The following is a 23,867-nucleotide window of genomic DNA, read 5'->3' on the forward strand; positions in this document are numbered from 1 at the left end:
AAAGATTGAAGAAACACAGATCTACTCCCCAAATATGGGTCTTAGATCCAATGTGTCAACAGGGTAGGATACGGTTATCTGCCAAACGATATGAACCCAATTGCCTAAAGTCTAGTGACGAACACCTGCAAAACAGACACCGTGAGCTCGTTACGGGAAGAACAAGAGGGGGGTTTTCCCGTAACCACCCTCCGGTGTGAGAATAAGTACTGTTCTGTAGGAGATAAACACTTAAGTAAATTGAGAGAGTACTGTGGGAGTGAATAAATACCTCATGATGATTGAGAGGGTATTTATAGCCGAATGGGGTGGGAAGGTGGTTGGGCCAGCTGTCCCTTAAGAAGATACCCGCATAATCGTCTGGACGCGTGTCCTTATGTGATTGGTTCAGTTTATACGTTGCATGTGCATGTATAACAACTTGGATACGTGTCTCTTTATCATTGGTTAATGGGAGAATATTGGCCATGTGCACGGTTATAACGACCTTGCCAGGTGTTATTGGCCGAAGGATCATGTATTGCCCAAGAAATCATCTCGGTAAATCTTCTAGAAGGTAATTAGTTATTGACAGCTGTCTCGGAGCATTACCTCGTGGTCATTTACGCAGAAGGGTATTCCTTCTTGCGGATGACTTTTGAGGGTGCTATGATGCTTCCGCATGTGCTATGGAAGTGTTTCTTCCTCAAATGATTATGCGGATGACTTGTATGACCCGCGGGTGTCTTATGAGGGACTCCTGAGTAACCCGCGGGTAGTCCTTAAGGGTATTTGGGTCTTTTTGGTACCCTACCTCTATAAGTCCCCCAGTCTAGTGTTTCTTCCGTGTGAAGTATTTTATGTGGGTGAAATTCTGGACTTAATGTGGATTTGGGGGGTTTTTAGATCTGCAAGTTGGTAGAAAATATCTTCTGTTGTTGTGGATAATCATGAAAAAGGACAAGTTGCCCACTCGCAGGCGCGTAGAGCCAGACTGACAGGACGTTTATAACGGCTGTAACTATACCCGACTGTTCAACTTTTTCGCTTTTTCGAATTTCCCGTGTGATGTGGTGATTTGTTACTGGACGGTTTTTTCTCTCTCTACTGTTCATATCCCATCGCATTAATTGCGGTGGGTATAAATAGAGAGAGTTAACTTCTTTTTGAAGTTTTATCACCTTTGCCTTCTGAATATTAACTTTCTTTCTTTCTTTGAAACCTTAGATTTTTCCTATGATTTACTTCAATACTGTAACGAGTTTTCTTGTAATGGCATCTGTACAATCCGAAGTTGACGAAATAGAGGTCTACTGGGACCAAGGGGAATACCAGAAGCTTATCACGACTTATGGTATTCCGCCAGAGTGGGAACCAGAATTTCCTTCTGCTGGTTCCATAGCCAGCTTTCCACCTCCAGGAAAGATGGCTTTATACGCCGATTATTTTGATCATGGGAATTTCCGCCTTCCTGTCACAAAGTTCTTTCAATGGGTGATTAAGGCGTTTGAGATTCACTTATCCCAACTTCATCCACGTGCCGTCATGCGAATTCGACATTTCGAGTTTGTGTGTATGGCACCTGACTTAGTGCCCCGGTTGGACCGATTCGCTGTGTTTTACAAGATGGCGAATCGAAATGGATGGTGTACTTGCCATAGCTTGCCAGATAGGACTATTGGCAATGTCATCGAAGCGACCTCCAAGGATTGGAAGAAAAAATTTTTCTGGATCTCCGAGGATGTGATACCGGAATCCATGGTTCGCCGTTCTCCGAATGACGCTCTTATCAACATCACACCAACTACTCATGAGAAGCGCGACTGGTTTCGAAAACTTACTACCCCACCTACACCAATGTGAGCGCTTCCGGAAGAAGCCCTTTTGTGGGCGGGTATGAGTCGTTTGTGGCCTTCTCCTTTTATGGAGCCTATTTTTATCCAGCTGGATGGCAATGGGTTTTTACTACCTTATTCTTACTTTCTTTTTCCTTAGTTTTTATTGTCTGATGCTTGTCTGTTACTTGCAGGTTTTGGGTCGATGTTGGACGCCTTAGACGATGGCAAAGGGTTTGTGGGAAACACTGTTCGTGATGCTTAGAATGAGCCTATCCTTGAAAGGACTGCTGAACACTTCCTTTTCCCAACCAAGTTGCGCGCCGAACCAGTTGTTTCAGAGGCTATATTTGAAACAGGTGCGTACATTCTAAACCCTTCGCCTCTTAATATGTTGACCTATGATGGGGTGATCATCGTTCCGAGTGACGACTCTGATATTCTTGAGGAGGAAAGCTCAGATGATGCCATTGAAGTCTCATCTGTCTCTCATATGTTAGAAGAACTCTATCGGAAGAGGTCCTTCCACGTATCGCGGGCGAGTGACACAGGTCCTAGTGCTTCAGATGCCGGGAAGGAGCCGAAGACGAAGAAAAGCCGGACACATCGTCCGCGGAAACCACTACCGCCCAGCCTTGCGGATCGATTGGGAACTGTGACTGGTGAGTTTGTATGGGTTAACTTTTTGTTATACATGAAGATGAGATCTGACTTCGATTTTTTTATGCAGATCCGTCTATTGCTAAAGGTCGTACTCCTGGCGGGCTGTCAACGCCCACACCAAATGTTGAAAAGCAATCATCGCCTCTTCCAGAGAAAGAGGCTAACAGGCCTGCTACTCCTTCTGCCGAAGCGACTGTGGAGGGATCCCACGCCCAACCAGTGACTACCAGATCCTTGTACTATCTTTTCCAGGGTGGAGACATCACTGGTTCTCATCATGATAACCCTGAAGTTACAGCTGAGGGCTTCAGGGTTAATGAATCTCCCCTACGACCCGCCTCTCAATTTTATTCTACTTCTTCGCCTTTTATATCGGGCGAAGAAGGAGAATTCCTTTTTTGGGCCGTCTGCCCATGAGATTGGGGGAGGTTCTTCGCAAAATGCCCCCCAGCAGGCTTCTTCCTCCCCTATCCGTCTCGGGACTTCAAGTTCTCAATTTTTTGGGAACGTGCAATTAGGAGGAGATTTTGACTTGTTTGTCCCGCCTTGGGACATTGTCAACGGGTCTCGGGTTTCTAACCCCAGGACCTGTATGGGTTTTTTTGAACATTGTATGCCACCTGCTGAGATAAGATATCAGAAAACCCGCTCCCGCCAAGAACTTCATACTGATTTAGCAGTTTCTCTGACTAACAGCTTGGCTTGTAGTCAAGAAATTTTGCAAGAGTGACGGACAATGGGTGGGAAACTGGGTGCAGCTTCCGAGGCTGTGAAGATTGCGGAGAGAAGCTGAGGAGCAGCGGAAGGCAGCGGTAGCGACAAAATGGAAACAAGTCGATGCCGAAGCTGCTCTTAAGTTAGAACAAGACCGGAGTGTTGAAGCTGCTAAGAGTTGGAAAGAGGCCTGTGAAAGGTCTAACGCCACTCTTGCAGCTTCTCGAGCTGAAACTCAAAACAAGAAGGACGAGTTGGCGAGGGCACAGGACGAGGTGTCTCATCAAAATGCCCGGATTCAAGAACTCGAGGAGGCGTTGAGATTGCAAGGGGAGCAGTCCGATCATAAGGACAAGACTATTGTTGAAATGCAGTCTGCGTACGACTCCCTTTTGCAATCTCAAACTGAAACAAGCAACCAAGCCTCCGCCGAGTTATAGGGGCTCCGTGATAGGGCGGAACGTGCCGAACGGGAGAGGCAGTACTTACTCAACCGTGGCCTTGACTCGGTAAGATTTTTTTCGTATGCTGCTTTGTCTTTGCATTTTGGGTTTCGTGCTAACATGTTCTTTACGCTTTTGGTTGTCAGGTCATTCGTCATATCAAGAGGAGCACGGAGCTTACCGATTGCTTCATGAACCTGACTGCTGCTTCGGAAGGCGTTGGCAGGGTGAAAGGTTTTGATGAAGGATTGGCGTTTGCCCAATCCGAACAACCTATTGAGAGCCACCCGCTCTATGGCCTCGACGCGAAGCAGGAGTTGGATATGCGGGTTCAAGAGTATGATGACCTTGTCTTCTCGCTACAAAATATGCTTCCGGAATTTGCTTCATCTGAAGATGGTGTGAAGCAATTGCGGGTATATATTGATGAAGAATCTGATGATGATGAGTCCGATGATGACAAGTCTGATGATGACAAGGCGGAAGATGTGGCTCATACTGCTCCGGAAGATACAACGCCCCCTAACCCATAGGATGGGTGTAGGTATTTAAAATTTTAGCTTGTAATTTCTTTTCATGTTTTTTGTGATCACTATTTTGAATGAAAAGAAGCTCTTTGTTGATAATATCTTTTGTGAAATATCTTGTCTTTTTGAATTTTTGTACTTGTGCAATTTGGATTGAGCTGATGACGTGGCCGAAAGAGGGTATAGGCAACGATTGACGAGACGTGTAAATCGTCCACTTGACAGCCTGTATACACTTTTTCGAATCTCCCGCCTGACGTGTCAGCCATCCTGTGGCCCGGATTTTTCTCTTTCTTCTGTTAGTCTGACGGTCGCATTAATTGCGATGGGTATAAATAGGCCTTAAAGTCTTCAATCCATTCTTATCACTTGCATATTTTCTTTATTACTCATATCAAAGAACTTCTTTTCTCTTATATCCGTTTCATATCTTTTCCATAAAATGGCTGCCCAGAAGAAAAATCCTCTCGCTATTACTGAAGTCGGGTGTGATATTAAAGAGAAAGACTTCGAGGACATTAAAAACGTGTACGGCTTTCCTCCTGAATGGGAGGCCGAACATCCGTCAAACGGAGCCATTGCAACGGCGCATCCAGCGAGGAAGATGGCTGTGTACTTGGACCATTTCACCACCGAGAACTTCCGGTTGCCCGTAACCAAGTTCGTGCGATCGGTCTTGACGGTGTATGGGATTCATTTATCCCAAGTTCACCCTTTTGGGATGCTCAGGATTCGCCACTTCGAGTTCTGCTGTCAAGAACATAACTATTATCCTTCCGTCGGCATGTTTGCCGTATTATACAAGATGACTTATCGTGAAGGTTGGTACAGTTTTGCCACCACCGGCAAAGGATCTATTGGATTTGAATGGCTTCACAGCATTCATGGTTGGAAATCGAAAGTTTTCTGGATCTGGGAAGATGTTATCTCGTTTACAATGATCCATCGGAAGCCAAAATACAAATTACCGGAGATCCCGGCTTCCGAACACAAAGGGATTGCTTGGTACCTTACTATGACCAAGGTTCTGACGCCCATGCGCCCTATTCATGAGGGGGCGATGGTGCACGCCAAGATGAGCCGTTTGTGGCCATTCCCTACCTTGGAACCGTACTATGAGAATTCCTATGGAAGTAAGTTTTTGCTTGTAACATTTCGGGTTCTCAGTTTATTTGTTTTTAATACTCTCCGATTGCAGGTGAAGGTACAATCCTCTCCACTCTTGTGGATACGACGGGTGGCATGATGGTACGCCGCCCCATTGCACCATATGATGTGCCGTTCTTGTATCGCACGGAGAATAACTTTCTTTTTTCTGCTACTCTTACTCCGGAGCCCATTGTTTCCTAGGCGATGTACGCCCAAGGTGAGGAGTTTGTCAAAAAATGCGAAGGTATTTTTCAACCCCGCCCTGTAACCGCCGTTACCTCAAGCGGAGTGATAGTTCTTTTTTCTTCCAGCGAAAAGTCATCACTCTGTGAAGGGGGGTTATCGATTGGTGCTACTAACTTTTCACCTTCGACTGTAGGTTTGACCCGCAAGCAGGATTCAAAGACCACCACCGACCCGTCAACAGGTGGGGAGGGTGGTCCTCGAACCGTTGAGGGTGAACCTCAGGATGTGGATGCGGGCACTTCAAAGGCCATTGGCAAGCGGAAAGCACAACCTTCCGATGCTGCTCCTAAGAAGAAGAAAACGAAGAAGGAGAAAACCAAAGTCCTTGACTTGGGTGCTCGTCTTCAGGAGTTGTCTGCTCGAGACGTTTCCAAAGGTAAGGCTTGGCCTTTTACGATTGTTCTTCCGTTTATCTCTTCTTCTTTTTTTATATATATATACACCTCAAGGAGTTTTTGCTCTGGAAACTTTCAGGTTTCAAGGATTCTGTTGCTTCCAAACTCCAAACTCCACCAACCTCACCGATCAATTTGTCAGATTTTTCTCCTACTAGGGACAAAGAGGTTGGTGGGGCTGATCAACTCCACCCATCTCCACCCCACAATGATCATGACTTCCAAGATCCGGGTGGGGTTAATGTGTTTAAACATAGAGGGAAAACTTCCTCTTCTCAAGTGGGTAACGATACTGCTCCGCATCATCCCCGATGGAAGTTACGGCGGAACTCGGTACTGAATGATGCGGACGTTTGTCAGGAATATCTCGACGAGAGTCTTCCTCCCGCAGAGAAGGAACGATAGCGTCGCCGCGTCCGCAAAGACCTGTTTTACTCCAACTCTTATCATGTGGCGAATGCTGTGTCTACCAACCAGGCACTTCGCCGGGATTGGTTAGCTATGAATGACGAACTGGAAGAGACTGAACATAAACTGTTGGACGCCAAGCAAGAAGCTCTTAAAGCATTGACAGATGCCCGGGATAGCCATCGGGCTATGGAGGTGGCGAAAGCCGAACAACTTGCTGCTGAGGAAGTTAGGGCTGTTATCCAAAAACAGCTGGATAACCAAGCTGAGCTGATAAAGACCCTTTAGGCTGACTCCGCAGCTAAGACAAGCGCTTGTCTGCTCTTAATGCTAAGAGCCGAGACCAAGATATGGAGTGTGCTAAGCATAAAATGGATCTTATCCGGGCTCAGGCGGATAAGAAGTGGCTTTTGTCAACAGCTATTCTCAAGGTACGAAGTCTGTTTGACTTAATCAGTTCAGATGTGTATGAGCTTACTGACATTCGAAACAGTGATGATCTCGGGAATTGTGTTGCGATACTCCTCCGTGCTTCCGAGCAAGCAGGCCGACAAATGGGCTTCGAAGAAGGATATGAATTTGACTCTGCGGGCCGGATTTCGGAGGAGCATGTGTTAGCCAGCAAGGATACTGCCTCTATCCTTGTCGAGAAAACCAAGGAGTTTGATACTCTGAAATTTTCCCTTTCTGACCATATATCGGAACTCGCAGATAAGGATGATGCCATCGAGCGACTAAAGGAGTTGCTGGATCTTGAAGAAGGAGAAGAAGAAGAAACTGATAGTGCCGCGGAAGACGAAAGCGTCGTCCCGTAGATACATATGTTTTTCTTGTAAACTTTTTTTCCCTTTTGTAATCTCTTTTGAGTAATAATAAGAAGTCTTGCTTTTCTTCCGGCGCACTTTGTTTTATGTTCTACAATATAAGTGTCTGTCCGGAACTTCGTTTTTGTCAATAAAAGATTACAGCTTATCGGAATGAAGTGGAACTAACTCAATATTTTTCATTCGTTGGCATAAGCCTTTTTAGAAAAAGGAATTACGCAATTACTGTACTATGTGGGTGCACAGGTCGAAAATAAAAGACAACTAGGAGCACAAAATGTAGCATTTCTTTAGTTGTGCTGCATTCCACGCCTGAGGAATCTCAGTCTCGTCTAATTTCTACAACTTGTAGGCACCTTTGGTTAATACTTGTTTGATTCTGTAAGGTCCTTCCCAAGTTGGGGCTAACTTGCCCGGAGGCTCCTGTCTGAATGCCTCGTTGTTGCGGAAGACAAAGTCTTCCGCATCGAATTTGCATTCTTGAACCCGCGAATTATAATATTTCTGAAGCTGTCGCTTATAATTGTGTTCGCGGATCAATGCTAATTCTCTTCTTTCCTCAAGCAAATCGAGATTCATCCGGAGTTCATGATTGTTATCATTAATCAATAGAACCCTCGCGGATGGAATCCCGATCTCTGCTGGGATCATAGCTTCTGTACCATAGGTTAGGCTAAACGGTGTTTCCAGATTGCTAGAGTTCTTTTGGGTGCGGAATGCCCAGAGTACATGGGGCAATTCATCAACCCAACCCGTTCGGTTAGTACCTAACCTCGCTTTAATCCGTTCTTTAATAGTTCGGTTGGTCCGTTCGACCTGACCGTTTTCTTGTGTGTGTGCTACAGATGTGAAGACTTGAGTGACTTGAAGTTCTTTCAACCAATCCTGTAACCCGCTGTCAGCAAATTGGGTCCCATTATCACTTACCAGTTTTTGTGGTAGGCCAAACCGGCAAATAATGAATTCCCAAAGGAATTTTTTTATGGTTGATGCCGTTATCGTGACAACTGGTTTGGCTTCTACCCACTTGGTAAAGTAATCAATGGCCATTATCAAGAATTTGACTCGCCCTGGAGCTTCTGGGAAAGGTCCCATAATGTCAATAGCCCACTTCTGGAACGGCCAGGCAGATGTTACTGGAATCATTTCGTTCTTTGGTCGTAAGGTATTTGGGGCATGACGCTGGCAAGAATCGCACTTTCTGATTTCTTGCACAGCGTCTAAATGCATACCAGGCTAGTAATATCCTGCGTTCATGATTTTTGCAACTGTCATTCTTGGACGCGCATGAAGTCCACAAATACCTTCATGAATTTCCCGGATGAGGTAATTTGCGTCTTCCGCGTCCACACAACGTAATAGCAGACCAAGAAATGATCTCCGGTACAAGATGCCATTAATCATCTGGTAAATCAAAGCTTTATGTTTGATTTTCCGAGCTTCATCTTTCCCAGCTGGAAGTGCTCCGGAAGATAAGTAAACTTTAATTGGCGTCATCCATGATTCGACGCTTGTTTGAATTACCAAGACTTGATTCTGGGGAACGGATGGATGGTCTAAGACTTCTACATGAATATCTTTCGCAAAATGCTCAAAATTTGTTGAAGCTAACTTGCTAAGAGCGTCCGCCGATTTGTTCTCACTACTTTTAATGTGAATAACGTTGAAGGAGGTAAATTGGAAAATAAAGACCCTCGCTTGTGACAAATAAGAAGCCATGACATCGTTTTTGGCTTCATATGTTCCATTTATTTGTCTCGCAATTAGCATAGAATCCACCCGTGCTTCCAAGTGTCTCACCCCAAGCTTTTTCGCTATCCGCAGGCCTACCAAGAAGGCTTCATACTCTGCCTCGTTGTTGGTACTTTTGAAGTCCAACTTGATGGCGTATGTAAATTCATGCCCCTCGGGGTTGACTAGCCTTAAGCCTGCACCTGATCCTTCACTGCTTGAAGCTCCATCCGTAAAAAATGACCAAACTAGTCCTTGTTCCTGAGGTGCTTGAGGTTGTTGTTCGATCAGACACTCTTGTTCTTTATGTTGCGAGACTTCTGTGACGAAGTCCGCCAGCACTTGTCCTTTGATTGCCGGTCTTGGTTTATACTCGATTGAGTGTTCCCCCAATTCTATGGCCCACTTTGCCAGTCGACCGGACAATTCAGGCTTACTCAACACGTTCTTGAGTTTGTACCCGGTTAACACATTGATGGGATGACCCTGGAAATATCTGCGGAGTCGTCTGGAGGCATAGATCAGTGCCAAAACCAGCTTTTCCAACATCGAATATCTTGTTTCCGGATCCGATAATGTTCTACTGACGTAATAAATTATAGTTTGGACACTTTTTCTATCCGTCAATAGGACAGCCCCCACGGCAATGTCGGATGCCGACAAATATAGTGTTAATGGTTCACCCGCGTGTGGAGCAGTTAATGTGGGTAATTCCATTAAACACTTCTTGACTTCTTGGAATGCTTGCTCGGCTTCCGGAGTCCATCTGAATTGTGCCTTTAAGGCAATTCCTTAATGTTGAGATGAACGGGTAAGATTTAGCAGCGTGGTTTGCCAGGAACCTGTTTAATGCTACCAATCTCCCGTTAAGTGTTTGGACTTCTTTGAGGGATGCAGGGGATCTCATGCGGGCTACAGCTTGTACCTTGTCTGGATTAGCTTTGAAACCCGTACCTGTAACGATTACCCCGAGGAACTTCCCTTCCTCCATCCCGAAGGAACACTTTGCTGGGTTGAGTTTCATGTTGATACTCCTCAACGTTTCAAACGTTTCTTCTATGTCCCTTAACATTTGGTCTTCTTCAATGCTTTTTATTACTAGGTCATCCATATAAACTTCTAGGTTTCGACTTATCTGACCCTTGAAGGCTTGATCCATCAGCCTCTGATACGTGGCCCCCGCATTTTTTAACCCGAAAGGCATCATTCTGTAGCAGAACGTGCCCCGGTCGGTGCGGAACGTTGTTTTATCCTCATCACCGGCCGCCATATGAATCCGGTGATACCCTTTGTAGGCGTCGAGGAAGCACTTGAATTTGAATGGGGCCACAGCATCTACCTTTAAGTCAATTTCAGGAAGTGGATAACAATCTTTCGGACATGCTTTGTTCATATCTTTATAATCTATACACATCCTCCATGTTCCATTACTTTTTGGAACCATCACTGGGTTGGCTACCCATGTTTGGTACTTGATCTCTCGGATGATTCCAGCGTGTAGGAGATCTTGCACCTGCTCATTCATAGCTTTCATTTTCTCAGGACCCATTTTTCGTTTCTTTTGCACAATTGGGGTAATTAGTGGATTTACCTTTAACTTGTGTTCTGCAATGTTCCGCGGGACACCGGTCATGTCCGCGGGTTGCCATGCGAAAATGTCGATATTTTTTGTCAATAATTGTTTCAGAAAAGTTCGGACGATTTCAGAGATGGCCGGACCAATTATTACGGTTTGATCAGGGAATTTCTTGTTAAGAATCCATTTCTCTGGTTCAGTCCTCTGGTTTTGTTTGGAAACTTTGTTCGGCCTTGAACTTTCAGTTGTGAAGCAATGTCGGTTAACACGGATTATTGCTACGCCAGTACGAGTCGGGACCCCTACTGCTCCGTGAGCTGTGGACGGATGAGCATTGAAGTCACCAATTTCCTCTCGTCCGAGAATAATATCATGTTTGGATGTTGCCGGTAAAACTAGGAATTCAACTTCCTCGGTTCTTGAGTGAACTCCGTCGCTAAGTGTAACCGGGAAAGTAATGACACCCCGCAGGTGCATTATTTCCCCGCCAAACCCGGAAACGGGTGCGTGAATAGGTCGCAATCGTTCTTTGTCATCTTCTTCAAGTTGATCAAAGCACTGTTCATACATAATGTCGGACGTACTACCGGTGTCGAAGAACACATATTATGACAGGTAGTGTCCGAATAAGGCAGTAATTATCAAAGGATTTTTGTTACATGGTCCTCCTTTGATACGAGGAAAAATGACTGGCTCATTTTTCCATTCTTCGTCTTCAAATTCTTTCCTCTTCCCGCTAGTCTGCTGGCCTCCGTGAATCATATGAACATTCAGATCTTTTATTTGCCTTTTGGCTTGGCCCTGGTTGTCCTTTGTGGGAGGTTTACCAGCCCCTGGTCTTACATTCTTGACCAAATGGTTTAACTTCCCGTTTTTCACCGCTACCTCTATTTCATTTCTTAAAGCCACACATTCGTTTGTTGACTAAAGTTTTGGGAAAAATTTGCTACGAAGTCTTTCCAACTCTTAATATGTCCGCAAGGCAATTTTTCAAACCATTCTCATGCAGCTCCAGTAAATGTCAATGCGAACATATGACACCAGTATGGAAGAGTCTAACCACTGACTCCTCCAACCGCTTCGAACCTCAGCAAGTGATCACTGGGGTCCGTCATCCCGTTATATGTCCCAACAGATGTTGGTATTTTTGCGTTTATCGAGAACGGAGCTGTTGCGATGGCCGGAATAAACTTTGATTTTTCTGCAAATGATTCCGGACGATATGGTTTGGAGAAATCGTGTTCCGCGTTGCTATAATATTCTGCGTGGTGAATAGCCGATCGCGGGTAACTAGCCTCTCCAAATGGAAGAAAACGGCTGTCCCCGCTGTAATAACCACCTCCCGGATGATATGTCGAGTCGTGTTCGTCTAGTTCTTCTTCGTAAGACGGTACTCTCATATTTACGCGGGAACGAGGACGTAACCTTGGAATTTCTTTCTGGTTTTGTTCTTCTGGGTGATTGTACTGAATATGACTTCCTCTTATCGGAGGAAAAACAAATCTCCTAGGAGGGTCGTCATAGCTCAGGGTACGGGCATGAAATCGTTCATTCCGTACCCTTCGTCCATATTCAGCGGCCAGACTCTCTTGTTGGATACAGTACCACCCATCTGGAGACAAAAGTTCTTCAGATCTATGGCTTGCTGTATGAGTTTTTGCCGGGGCTGAGTCACCTGAATTTTCCTCGAGGTCCAATTCTAGGTGAGTCCGGCGATTATTTCTCATAACTCGCCCAAGATCTCCCAAATTGGAACCTCTCTGAGCCGTGACTCCTCCTAGATCATTGGGAGGGGTACCAGCTAGTGTTACTACATTTCTCGTACCCACTGGAGCAGCGTCTGCCAGTGGGGTAAAATGCTTTTGAGTTGATGAACCACCCAAAGTAAAACCTCTGGGTGTCACAACATCATCTTGCTCATCAGGAGTAAGATTCTGAACGAACAATGACGTTGCTCTTTCACGTGTTTCTATGTTGGTAACACATGGGGTTTGTTCTGAGGTTCCCATCGGCCCTTTAGGAATTTGATTCATATCGTAACTTTGAAAACAAAAATTGTTATTCTAACAAAAAACACGGATGACGCCAATGAAGAAACACAGATCTACTCCCCAAGTATGGGTCTTAGATCCAATGTGTCAACATGGTAGGATACGGTTATCTGCCAAACGATATGAACCCAATTGCCTAAAGTCTAGTGACGAACACCTGCAAAACAGACACCGTGAGCTCGTTACGGGAAGAACAAGAGGGGGGTTTTCTCATAACCACCCTCCGGTGTGAGAATAAGTACTGTTCTGTAGGAGATAAGCACTTAAGTAAATTGAGAGAGTACTGTGGGAGTGAATGAATACCTCATGATGATTGAGAGGGTATTTATAGCCGAAGGGGGTTGGAAGGTGGTTGGGCCAGCTGTCCCTTAAGAAGATACCTGCATAACCGTCTGGACGCGTGTCCTTATGTGATTGGTTCAGTTTATACGTTGCATGTGCATGTATAACAACTTGGATACGTGTCTCTTTATCATTGGTTAATGGGAGAATATTGGCCATGTGCACGGTTATAACGACCTTGCCAGGTGTTATTGGCCGAAGGATCATGTATTGCCCAAGAAATCATCTCGGTAAATCTTCTAGAAGGTAATTAGTTATTGACAGCTGTCTCGGAGCATTACCTCGTGGTCATTTACGCAGAAGGGTATTCCTTCTTGCGGATGACTTTTGAGGGTGCTATGATGCTTCCGCATGTGCTATGGAAGTGTTTCTTCCTCAAATGATTATGCGGATGACTTGTATGACCCGCGGGTGTCTTATGAGGGACTCCTGAGTAACCCGCGGGTAGTCCTTAAGGGTATTTGGGTCTTTTTGGTACCCTACCTCTATAAGTCCCCCAGTCTAGTGTTTCTTCCGTGTGAAGTATTTTATGTGGGTGAAATTCTGGACTTTATGTGGATTTGGGGGTTTTTATATCTGCAAGTTGGTAGAAAATATCTTATGTTGTTGTGGATAATCATGAAAAAGGACAAGTTGCCCACTCGCAGGCGCGTGTGCAGGTGACCGATCTCTTTTGTTTTAGTTTTGGTACCGTGATGAATGTGATGGAACCGACCAAAACGTAACGCTAACCGACCGAACTCTTTTGTTTTAGTTTTGAACCCGTAATGAATGTCATTGAATCGACCGAATTTGCATAGACTAACCGCCTCAACGCCTGAGTTGACCAGCGTCACTCCATTGGCCCGCCTCAATTCTTATATATTTTTTGTTTTACTTTTGATAACGTAACCAACATAACTGAACGCATTTTTTTTTGTTTTAGTTATGTTACCATAACGAATATCATGGAAATCGAAAACTTCACGTGGACTCACCCGCCTCAACGCCCGAGACCGACATTTCTCGGGTTTTACCAACATTCGATTTTACCGAATGACACCACCATATTGGCGCGCATCAATATTTATATTGTTTGTGTTTGTTTTTGCTCCGTCATCGTAACAAATGTAACCATATGCGTAATGACCATGACGGAAACACACCAAATTTTCATAGACTTACCACCTCAACGCACGGGACCGACACCGCTTGAGGTTTACCAACGCCCGAGTTTTACCGACCGACATCACCCCATTAGTCCTCTTTGTTTTTTTTGTTTTTTTTTTTGTTTTTGTTTTTGTTTATGCCATGGTAGCGTAATAAATATAACCAAAAATGACTGAATTCATGTCGCGTTAAAGCCTCAACACCAAGATGCCGCGCAAAGCGCGGGTAAATTACTAGTATAGAGTAAAAGAGACTTTTGGTGCCACAAAAGTGAAAAATGTCATGATTTAATTTTTAGATATATTAGATTTATATGAAGTGTAGGCACAAAAGTTAGGTCTGCCTTGGTGGTAGTGTTTGTTGGTTTGATGTTGTACCCAAATGCCCGGTTCGAAACTTGGAGAAGACATCAATATTGGGATTTTGTTTCTTTATGCCGACTATATATCAATTATACTTTCTTGCATTTTTTTTAGGTTTAACCGATCGAATTCACGTACTTTGACCACCTTAACGTCCGGTACCAATAATTCTTGGCTTTCAACAACGCTCAGCTTTAGTGATCCCGCCACCCCATTAGTCCACCTCAATTTATATATATTTTTCGCTTTAGTTCCGGTATCATGACGAATGTAACCGAACGAATTTTCTTTTAGCGCCGGTACCGTAATGAGCATGACGTAAACCAAACATATTCATGTAGACTCACTGCCTCAACGATCGCGACCGACAACGTTCGGATTTACCAACACCCGACTTTAACGGCCTACACCGCCCATTGGTCCACCTCAACTTTTGTTTTTATTTTTTGTTTTAGTTTGGTACCATAATGAACGCAAGCGAAACCGTAACAGACATGACGAAAATTGTCCGAACTCACCACCTTAACATCCAAGACCGATAGCGCCCGGGTTTTACCAACGTTGCTTATACCGTAACGAACGTAACCGATACTGATCGAATTCACATCGACTGTCGGATTTTACCAACGTCCATGCATACTTTTTTTAAGCATGTTAATTTAACGAACTTAATATCCACCAAATTCACGTTCACTCTCCTCTACCACCCTCGGGATTTACCGATTGATTTCCGTTGCGCGGGTAATTTACTAGTTGGTAAGTAATTAAGGTCAACATCAAATATTTTCTAAATCTGGTATGCTAAAACCTCATAGTTCCTATTTTTTATTTTTTTTCAAATAATTTCACTTTGTTCTCACAAAAGAAATATATTAAAAATCACAATAAAACAGTAGTCTTTATTCACTTTAACAAGAGTAAGCGAAACAACGTTATCGCATTCAAAAATACAAGTAAAATCACATGTTGTGATCACATATATAAATAGTTCAAAACTTTGATTGAATCTGTTCAACCACCTTAACGTCAACTTGAAAGGCCTTTGCAAGAACATCCTCGGCGATATCAGGGTCCGATCCAAACACAGCATTTGCAATAGTAATGACACCCGGATTTTGACTACTCAAACCCGCAATCGCAAGAGCATACCCATATCCTATGTTTTTCTGGAAGTGAATTAGACCTTGTGGAAACACGAACACATCACCCTTCTCAAGTACTTTTGTAATCAGGCGGTTTTCAGGGTTAGATGTGACAAACCCGACAAGAAGACTGCCTTCAATGACGGTCAAGATTTCAGTGGCACGAGGGTGTGTGTGGGGAGCGTTAATACCCCCTTGAGCATAGTCAATACGAACCAAGGAAATACCCAAAGTGTTGAGTCCTGGTAACTCTGCTACAGTCACTGCCGTCACATTAGACCCCACGTCATTCGACGTATTACCCATTATATTAAGCCCTCTATAGAGAAAATCATCTGCTACCACAAGCTTCGCATCTTTGCAAACCACGCCATTCACGAATACTACATAAACAAAAATCGACGCCTTATTGTGGACACCTATAAGTATTGCATATCGTGAAAATCATAATAGATGAAAATCTTTTACCTGGGCTTTTTGAATCCGCTACACAAAAGTCCTGTAGCGGACTAGGGTCTGAAGCAAAAGCAATCGAACATGTTGCCAACAAGAGAAAAAATATCAGAGAACGAGACATCATTAGCGAGAGGCCAAAAACTGTTATTTAGGATATTTGGTTGCTCAAGAAGTCTATGAAACAAAGGATGTAACTTGGTAATGCTTTTATAGTAGACACATAGGATTAGTTTAAAGCCAATATGCATTGTCCCTCTACCAATATAATAAATATATATAAGTTTGTGGAAAAAGTAAAATTATGAAGAGGTCATCAAATACATCCTCAGTAGATATATTCAACTTTTGTTCATTTCTAAATTAGAAAGATTGTCAGCATTTTGATGATGATGATTCATTTCGTTTCTTTATTTATTTTCTTATTGACAAAGCAAGTAGTTTGTTGCAGCCTTGAATGTTTATTATGCATTGACTTGATCCAGAACTACTTTCGTTAAACAAATCATGCCGAGGGTCAGAAATTTTACGGACTGAAATTTTATTGCATATGACTATATAATAATTTTGCGGTCCGGGTCATCAATTACATCCTCAGTAGATATCATGCTCAACCATTTTTCAAGCCTAATTTAGAAACAGTTCATGGACCGTGATGATTCGTTTCGTTTCTTTATATCAATTTTATATTAATTAATGTTTTTGGAGCGTTGAATGTTACTTATTCATTGAATTGTTTTAACCTAGTCAGTACCAACTCTTAAAACCAAAAAACACACACACACACACACCCCTCTAATCCTGCAGTGGCTTAAAGCGTCACTAAAATTTTAAAATATATAACGGCGTAAAATATAGCTTGTTTGTAGTTAATATTACATGGGCCGACTTTGCAATATATTTGTTGAGAGTTTTTCAACGAGTTAAAATGTGTTTTAAAATGGATTTTAGGTGAATGAGATATTATTTGGATATATGTTACAAAATGTAAAATCATGTAAAAGTAGTATGTAGTAACTAATTGTGTCAAGGCATGCATGTTGTTGAATTTTATCATAGTATGTAGGTGTTTATGAATTGAGTTGAAGTAACAACTACAAATGATACGATAAAATTAAAAATTAGACAAAACAAAATAAACCATAGGAAATAATAACATACATGCTTTATTTAGACCAAACACAATAAGATGCAAAACTATAGATTTAGAAGAACAAAGAATAGGAATCAATGTATTGTACCTTCTTAGTCTCGGAAACTCTATACAGATCAGCGTGTATCTCAGTCAACCACAAACCAGGAAACAGAGTCTGCATAATATTAATAGAAATATAAGTTAGCATGAATGAACAACAATCAAATGCAATAACACATCACTTAATAAAAAACTTGCTTATATCTTATGTGCATAAGATAACTAATGTTTTGCAGATAAGGGTGTAAACTTTCTTAGGCTCTTTTTGACTTACAAGTTACAAGAGCTCGAGCGCGGCTCGTGATTCGTTTTTTCAAGCTCGGGCTCGGCTCATTTATTATTTCTTAGTTATTTTATATACGTTTTTAATTATTTTTATATATATTGAGAAAAACCTTTAATGAGCCTAAGCTCAGCTCAAGCTCATGCAATACCTTACTTAAACGAGTCAAAGCTCGGCCACAGCTCGTTTATTATTTATTAATTAATTTATATAAATTTTTTATTATTTTTAAATGCGCTGAAAAAAACCTTAAATGAGCCTAAGCCCGGCTCGAGCTCATGCAGTACCTTAAACTAGCCAAAGCTCAGCTCAGCTCAGCTCAGTTCAGCTCGTTTATTATTTCTTAGTTAATTTATATATGTCTTTAATATTTTTATATACTTTAAAATAAAACTTAAATGAGCCTAAGCTCGGATCAAGCTCGTGTAGCACCTTAAACTAGCCTAAGCTCGGCTCGAGCTCGACTGTGCAGTGTTAAGTCAATACATGCAAGTCCAAAAAGAAATAAAAATTATAAAATACAAAAGGCTCATTATAGCTCAACGACCCTAAACGAGCTTCCAATACAACACTCAAGCTCGAGCTCGATAACTAAACAAGCTTTATTTGAGTCTCGGGTTCGGCTTAAGCTCTACAGTGCAGTATGAAACCAATACATACAAGTCCAATACAAGGTTAAATTGATTAAATACACAAGTCTAGATGAGCCTAAACAAGCTTCCATACGACACTCAAGCTCAGACTCGAAAACTAAACAAGATTTATTTAAAGCTCAGGTTCAGCTCGAGATCAAAAAAGCTCAGCTCATCTCGAGTAGCTTGCAGCCGACTCGGTTCGTTTGCACCCCTGTTATTGCAGACAGTATTGTGCTTTGATTTGCTCTTCTTGTTCCTCTATCCCTAAATGAGTAAATTCTACTGATTAACATTCTAATGAAATCAGCTCGTTTCAGGCTTTTTTTTTCCTAAATACTGAGCTCCGATCGTGAGCCATTCTTTCAGGCCTGGAGTCTACTCGTTTATAACTTCTTAGTTGATTTATATATGTTTTAAATTATTTTTATATATTTTGAGAAAACCCTTAAACTAGCCACAGTTCAACTCGAGCTCAAGTACTACCTTAAATTAGACAAAGCCCCGCTCAAGCTCGACTATGCAGTGTGAAACTAATACATACAATACAACTTGTATGATACAAGTGCAAAAAGAGGTAAAACTTATAAAATACACATATCAATAACTAAATGGGATTTATTTAAGGCTCAGGTTTGAATCGAGCTCGAATAAACTGAAGCTCATTTCAAGCTTTTTATCAATCCGAACTCGTTCTCGGCTCGTTTGCATCCCTGTTTGCATGCACTATTGTGTTTCGATTTGATCTTGTTCCTCGGCTCGTGAGTCGTTTTTTCAAAATCGGGCTTAGCACATTTCAAGAAAAAGCTTAAACGAGCCGAAGCTTGGCTCGAGCTTGTGCAGTACATTAAACTAGCCAAAGCTCAACTCGGGCTTGACCGTGCGGGGTAAAATTAACACACACAAGTCCAAAAAAGGTAAAACTTATAAAATACACAAAGCTCGAGATAAATTTGTGGTTTGGGTTTGGCTCGAGCAAAAGGATGCTGATCTAGTTTTAAAACAAAATATGGACGGGTATGTAAAAATTAAATGGCTGTAGTAATTCATGGTAAATGTTAAAATACAAAAGGTCACACCAAAGAAAATATCTAATTTTTAAAGCATAATAAAACCACAATCCAGCAGATTAACCAACGAAAGGCAATATTGTTAAAATGTCATAGCAAGCTTCTATAAGCCCAAATACAGAAGCTGCAAAATACATAAGCCAAAATAAGTTTAGAGGTTTTAAGGAAGTCAGAATGACTTGCAACACAAACAGAAGAAATAAATATAAATTCTAACGCCCTGTTCTTGAGTTTTTAAAGAAAAGGAAAGGAGAGGGAATGATAAGAAAGGGAAGGGAAGTGAAGGAAATTTTTTTTAATTAGTTTGAAGGAAATTAGAAGAAAGGATAACTATGTTCTTAAGTTGGATGGAAAGAAAAGGAAAATAACACTTTTACAATTTTGCCCCTCATCCTAATAAGCAATCGTATCCAAAAACAAACACACATTTTAATAAGCAATGTCTCCATAAAATAACCAACTACTTTTAACAAGAAATGCAACCAACTAGTTCCAAAAAAGTTCAACTCGGTTACCAAAAAAAACATGTTTAATCAAAAGTTTCAAATCTCATTCTCATGCTCCCATCATTCTACGTAACATATTCACCCGCTTGTTAAGAGGACAACCAAAAAGAGCCCGTGCTTTTTCCGGACGCTCAACCAAAAAAAGATACGCATCGAAGATTTCCTCCTCTAACACTATGCCCATAATCTCCAACTCTTTGTAGATTTCCTCCTCTGAGTAAACGCGTGCACGAGAACCTTCCATTACCTTGCATAGATCCTAAAATAGTAACAAACAATATGCATTAGGTAACTCTTTGTAGATTTCCTCCTCAGATGCTTTTTTATTAATGATTTGCAATTATGCTCCTTTTGTTCATATTGCAATCAATTATGAAACTTCGATTCACAAGCTTAGGTTTATATCGGTCATCATAATAACACCAGTATATATGCATGAATTAAAAGAAGAAAAACACAGTTGCAAATCACACATAAACCGAAAGAAGGCCGCATATGAAAGAGATTGAACAATTAGGTTAAACTGATCGTGAAAGAGGCAGCAGATTGAACGAACAAATCACAAATTGAACAAACAATTACGTTAAATTGACTTACCGAGGTACGAATTGCAGATGAAAGAGGCCGCCAGTTGAAAGAGATCGTTACTGTTCGGCGAATGAAGAAGATGAAGAAGCCATAGATGAAAAAAAGACCGATCGTGTTTTTATGGGTAATATTGTAAATAGATATTGTTCCTTAGTAATCAGCCCAAAAATGGGAGGATAATTTATTAGAAAAATACTTTGATTTTATCCCTCCTACCCCTTCCCTTTCCCTCCTTAAAAAAACTCAAGAACACCCATTTTTTAATTATCCTTGGTTTTCCTTTCCTTTCCCTCCTTAAAAAAAACTCAAGAACAGGGCGTAAAAGTCTTAGATCTTCTTGGGACTTCCATAGTGTTTGGCAGCACTGTCATCAAGTTCATCCAATAGAGTGTAGACTTGATGCCATTCATGTTCAACCTGTTTGAAATCAAACTGTTGCGCGGATTCTCGTTGTTCAAGAAACGCTTCCTCCTTCTTTTACCTTTCCAAACGAGATCCCATGGCTGCTCGGAATCTTGAAACAATCTCAACGATTTTAGATTCCGGGACATGAAAGGCAAAGGCAATTCTTTCAAAACCGCTATTGATGACCATTAACATCAGAGTATGCACCCTTCTAGCAGATTCGTTTACTTTTAGACTCCGAATCTTCTCAATCGTCGTCTCCATGCCATGCTGCTTCAACAGTTTTAAAACATACTAGTAATAGGAGCTTATTCATATGCATGTACAAGACTATAATAATATGAGTAAACATCCAAAATTTCAAAATTTTCTTGATTGTGTTGTGGCTTTTCATCATTACCATAATAAACCTACCTTAGACTATCATAGTAATGATCAATTCCCATAAAACATATTCTAATAAACAATAACAAAACAAAAGTATTAAAGATTCGGGAATAAAAAAAAATGGATCAAACATAGATTTAAAATAGGGGTGCGCATGGTGCGGTTTTGGGCTTAAACCAAAACTTCGGTTTTTGGATTTTCTAAATCACTCGGTTTTGGTTTTTCGGTTTTTGCCATTTGGACTTGAATATATTAGGCCGAAAATAGTGAGTACATGTGTAATTACTTTTGTTAATTAATAAACTAGGTAAAATAAAAATATAGAAATTTGGTCCGGTTTTTACTATGCAAATTTTACAAAAACATAAAATTAGTTTTTTTTTTTTTTTTTTACAAAATAAGCTTAATTTGGTGTTTGGTTTTATTAGCTTATATAGGCTAATTTGAAACTTGGAGAAGCAGCTTATTTGTTTAGGTTTGGTTTCTTTTAAAACATATAAATATAAATACAGAAGGTGTTTAAATATAAATATAAATATAAATAATAAAAAAGAAGGTATATTCGAGAATAAAAAATACCTGGTTTTGGAGGGTAACATCATCATCATCATCATGATCATGTAGTTGTTTGTTGATGCATTCAGTAGTTATGTTTGCAGATGACGATGATCCTAAGTACGCATCCTGTTTCAACAAAGCTTATAGCTTTTATTTATAAAATTAGCTTAATTTAGTGTTTGGTTAAGCCTTTTAAGGTTAAGCTTATATGCTAATATAGGCTAATTTGTTTTTATTTGTGTAAGGATATAAACATAAGCCCAAAAAACAAAAGCTATTTGTTTAGGTTCAGTTGTTTTTTCGATCCCTAACTTAAAACATATAATAATAATAATAATAATAATAATAATAATAATAATATAGGAGGAGTTTAAAACATATAAAATATAATAAATAATAAAAAAAGGGTATATTCGAGAATAAAAAAGACCTGTTTTTGTTTTTGGAGGGTGACACCATCATCATGTAGTTGTTTGCTGATGCATTCAGTATTTATGTTTGCAGATGACGATGATCCTAAGTACGCATTCTGCTTCAACCTTAAACGCTCCAAAAGAAGCCCACGGGAGTGTTGGTACCCGGCGAGGATTCTCCCAAGTGTACGTATGTCGACTTCATGTGCGATCGAACACAGCTTCAGATCATAAGCATCCACTGTTTCCACCTCCAGATCAAACAAGTGGTCGGCAATCGACATCCAATTAATTAATTGATTAATTGATTTAGATTTACAATTGACGGACGGACGGTTTACTCTATTATCAATCTAGGGTTAAGCGAGGGCCCGCACGATACAGCGGGAAATACGGGGCTTAATATTAATAATCACGTAAGAGATTTTTCGGTGCTCATCGTTCCATTTGAAACCCTGGATTAAGAATTTTTATTTTAAACTCAATTTAGTAGCGAAGTACAAATGATACCGAAATCTAACCATTGTTAATCGTTTGTTTTTGTTGGGTTTTAATTTTCAACGGCTTGGTTTCAGTTTTCAATGACAAAAAACGGCCTGGCTCACGACTTAGTTAAAACCATAAAAACCGGACCACAAACGTCTGTACGTAAGATGCTATTTTTTTAACTGAAAACAAACTATGACAATATCATACACAAATTAAAGAGAATTATATGCTCGTTTTTATGGTGCAATTTTTTTAAAAAAAATATTAACATATGAAAAAATTATGACCGTTTAAAAATCGTGGGGGAATTTGGGTTAAAAGTGAAATTATAACTAATATATAGTTAAAAGATGGAGGATCAAAGTTGTAACTATTTTTTAAATTTCCAAATGTTGATTAAAGTTGAGGGGCATGATTGAAAATAATTTAAAGAAATATAAAAGAAACGTTAAGTGTGTTCGAACGTTTACTATGCCCGCCCCTATTTAAGATTGTACTATATGTTTAAAAAATTGTAAATTACTTAAAATTAAGTTTCTTAATTTGCTCATTAGTGCTGCATTCTATATAGTATAGATAATAATAATAATAATAATAATAATAATAATAATAATAGTTATTTTGCAAATACGTCCTCATGGAAAGCAGATTATTCACTTTGCTCCCTCTTTTTTTAGACAAATGCCAATCTACTCGAGTGTTTGTTTTGGTACATGTCTAATTTAAAAACTTTAGTTCGTCTTGCTACATTCTTTACAAGCTTCATATTGCTACTGTATTGTATAGCCCAAATGTTATGTTTACCCCTAAATGCTTATTATCAAAGCGACAAACCCTTCGCCATTTGATTTTGAAGTTGAAATTACCTACTCGCATTATATTACTTTTTATAACGAAATATGAATTAACTAGTAGTTTCAAAATAATAAGTCTGAGACAAATTGGAAATAAATAATCTCATCTTTTGTATTGGTAATGGCTAATAATATAATCAAACCTTTAAAAATCACTATCAACGGTGAAACCTTTCAACTATTTTTGTCTCAATGGACCTTTGTTAAAAAACACCTAACGTCGTTAGTTTTTTTTTCCAAGTTACTAACCGATGTGTTTAGGGATTTTGATCAAAAAAGGATACGAGTCAACTGGTGTAAAACTTATCTTGAAATGGTGATCCAAACGACAAAACATGGTTTCGATTCGGCCGTTTGAATTTCCAATTAACAAAAATCAAGTCATTTGAATCACCATTTCGAGATAAGTTTTACCTCGACTCGTATCCTTCTTTCGATCAAAAGCCCTAAAACATCGGTTTTTAACTCTGAAAAAACATAACGACGTTAAATGTTTTT

The 23,867-nt window shown here is 40.6% G+C and overlaps 2 protein-coding genes across 2 annotated transcripts; both read right to left on the minus strand.

Moving 5' to 3' along the window:
* Nucleotides 1–8,419: 8,419 nt before the first annotated feature.
* LOC143586738 (uncharacterized) lies at nucleotides 8,420–8,902 on the minus strand. The gene has a single exon (XM_077068214.1). It carries the CDS (start codon nucleotides 8,900–8,902, stop codon nucleotides 8,420–8,422), a length of 483 nt encoding a protein of 160 aa, XP_076924329.1.
* Nucleotides 8,903–15,340: 6,438 nt separating this feature from the next.
* On the minus strand, nucleotides 15,341–16,352 carry LOC143586741 (putative germin-like protein 2-1). Its single transcript, XM_077068217.1, has 2 exons — nucleotides 16,005–16,352; nucleotides 15,341–15,919 (listed from the first exon to the last, which is right to left on the minus strand). The coding sequence occupies exons 1-2, from the start codon at nucleotides 16,114–16,116 to the stop codon at nucleotides 15,384–15,386; spliced, it is 648 nt and encodes a 215-aa protein (XP_076924332.1). The 5' UTR covers nucleotides 16,117–16,352; the 3' UTR covers nucleotides 15,341–15,383.
* Nucleotides 16,353–23,867: the final 7,515 nt, after the last annotated feature.

Source organism: Bidens hawaiensis, unplaced genomic scaffold, assembly GCF_021521415.1.
Source record: "Bidens hawaiensis isolate Kalapana, Puna unplaced genomic scaffold, B.hawaiensis_p1.1 tig00034827_1, whole genome shotgun sequence".
NCBI classification, from domain to species: domain Eukaryota; kingdom Viridiplantae; phylum Streptophyta; class Magnoliopsida; order Asterales; family Asteraceae; genus Bidens; species Bidens hawaiensis.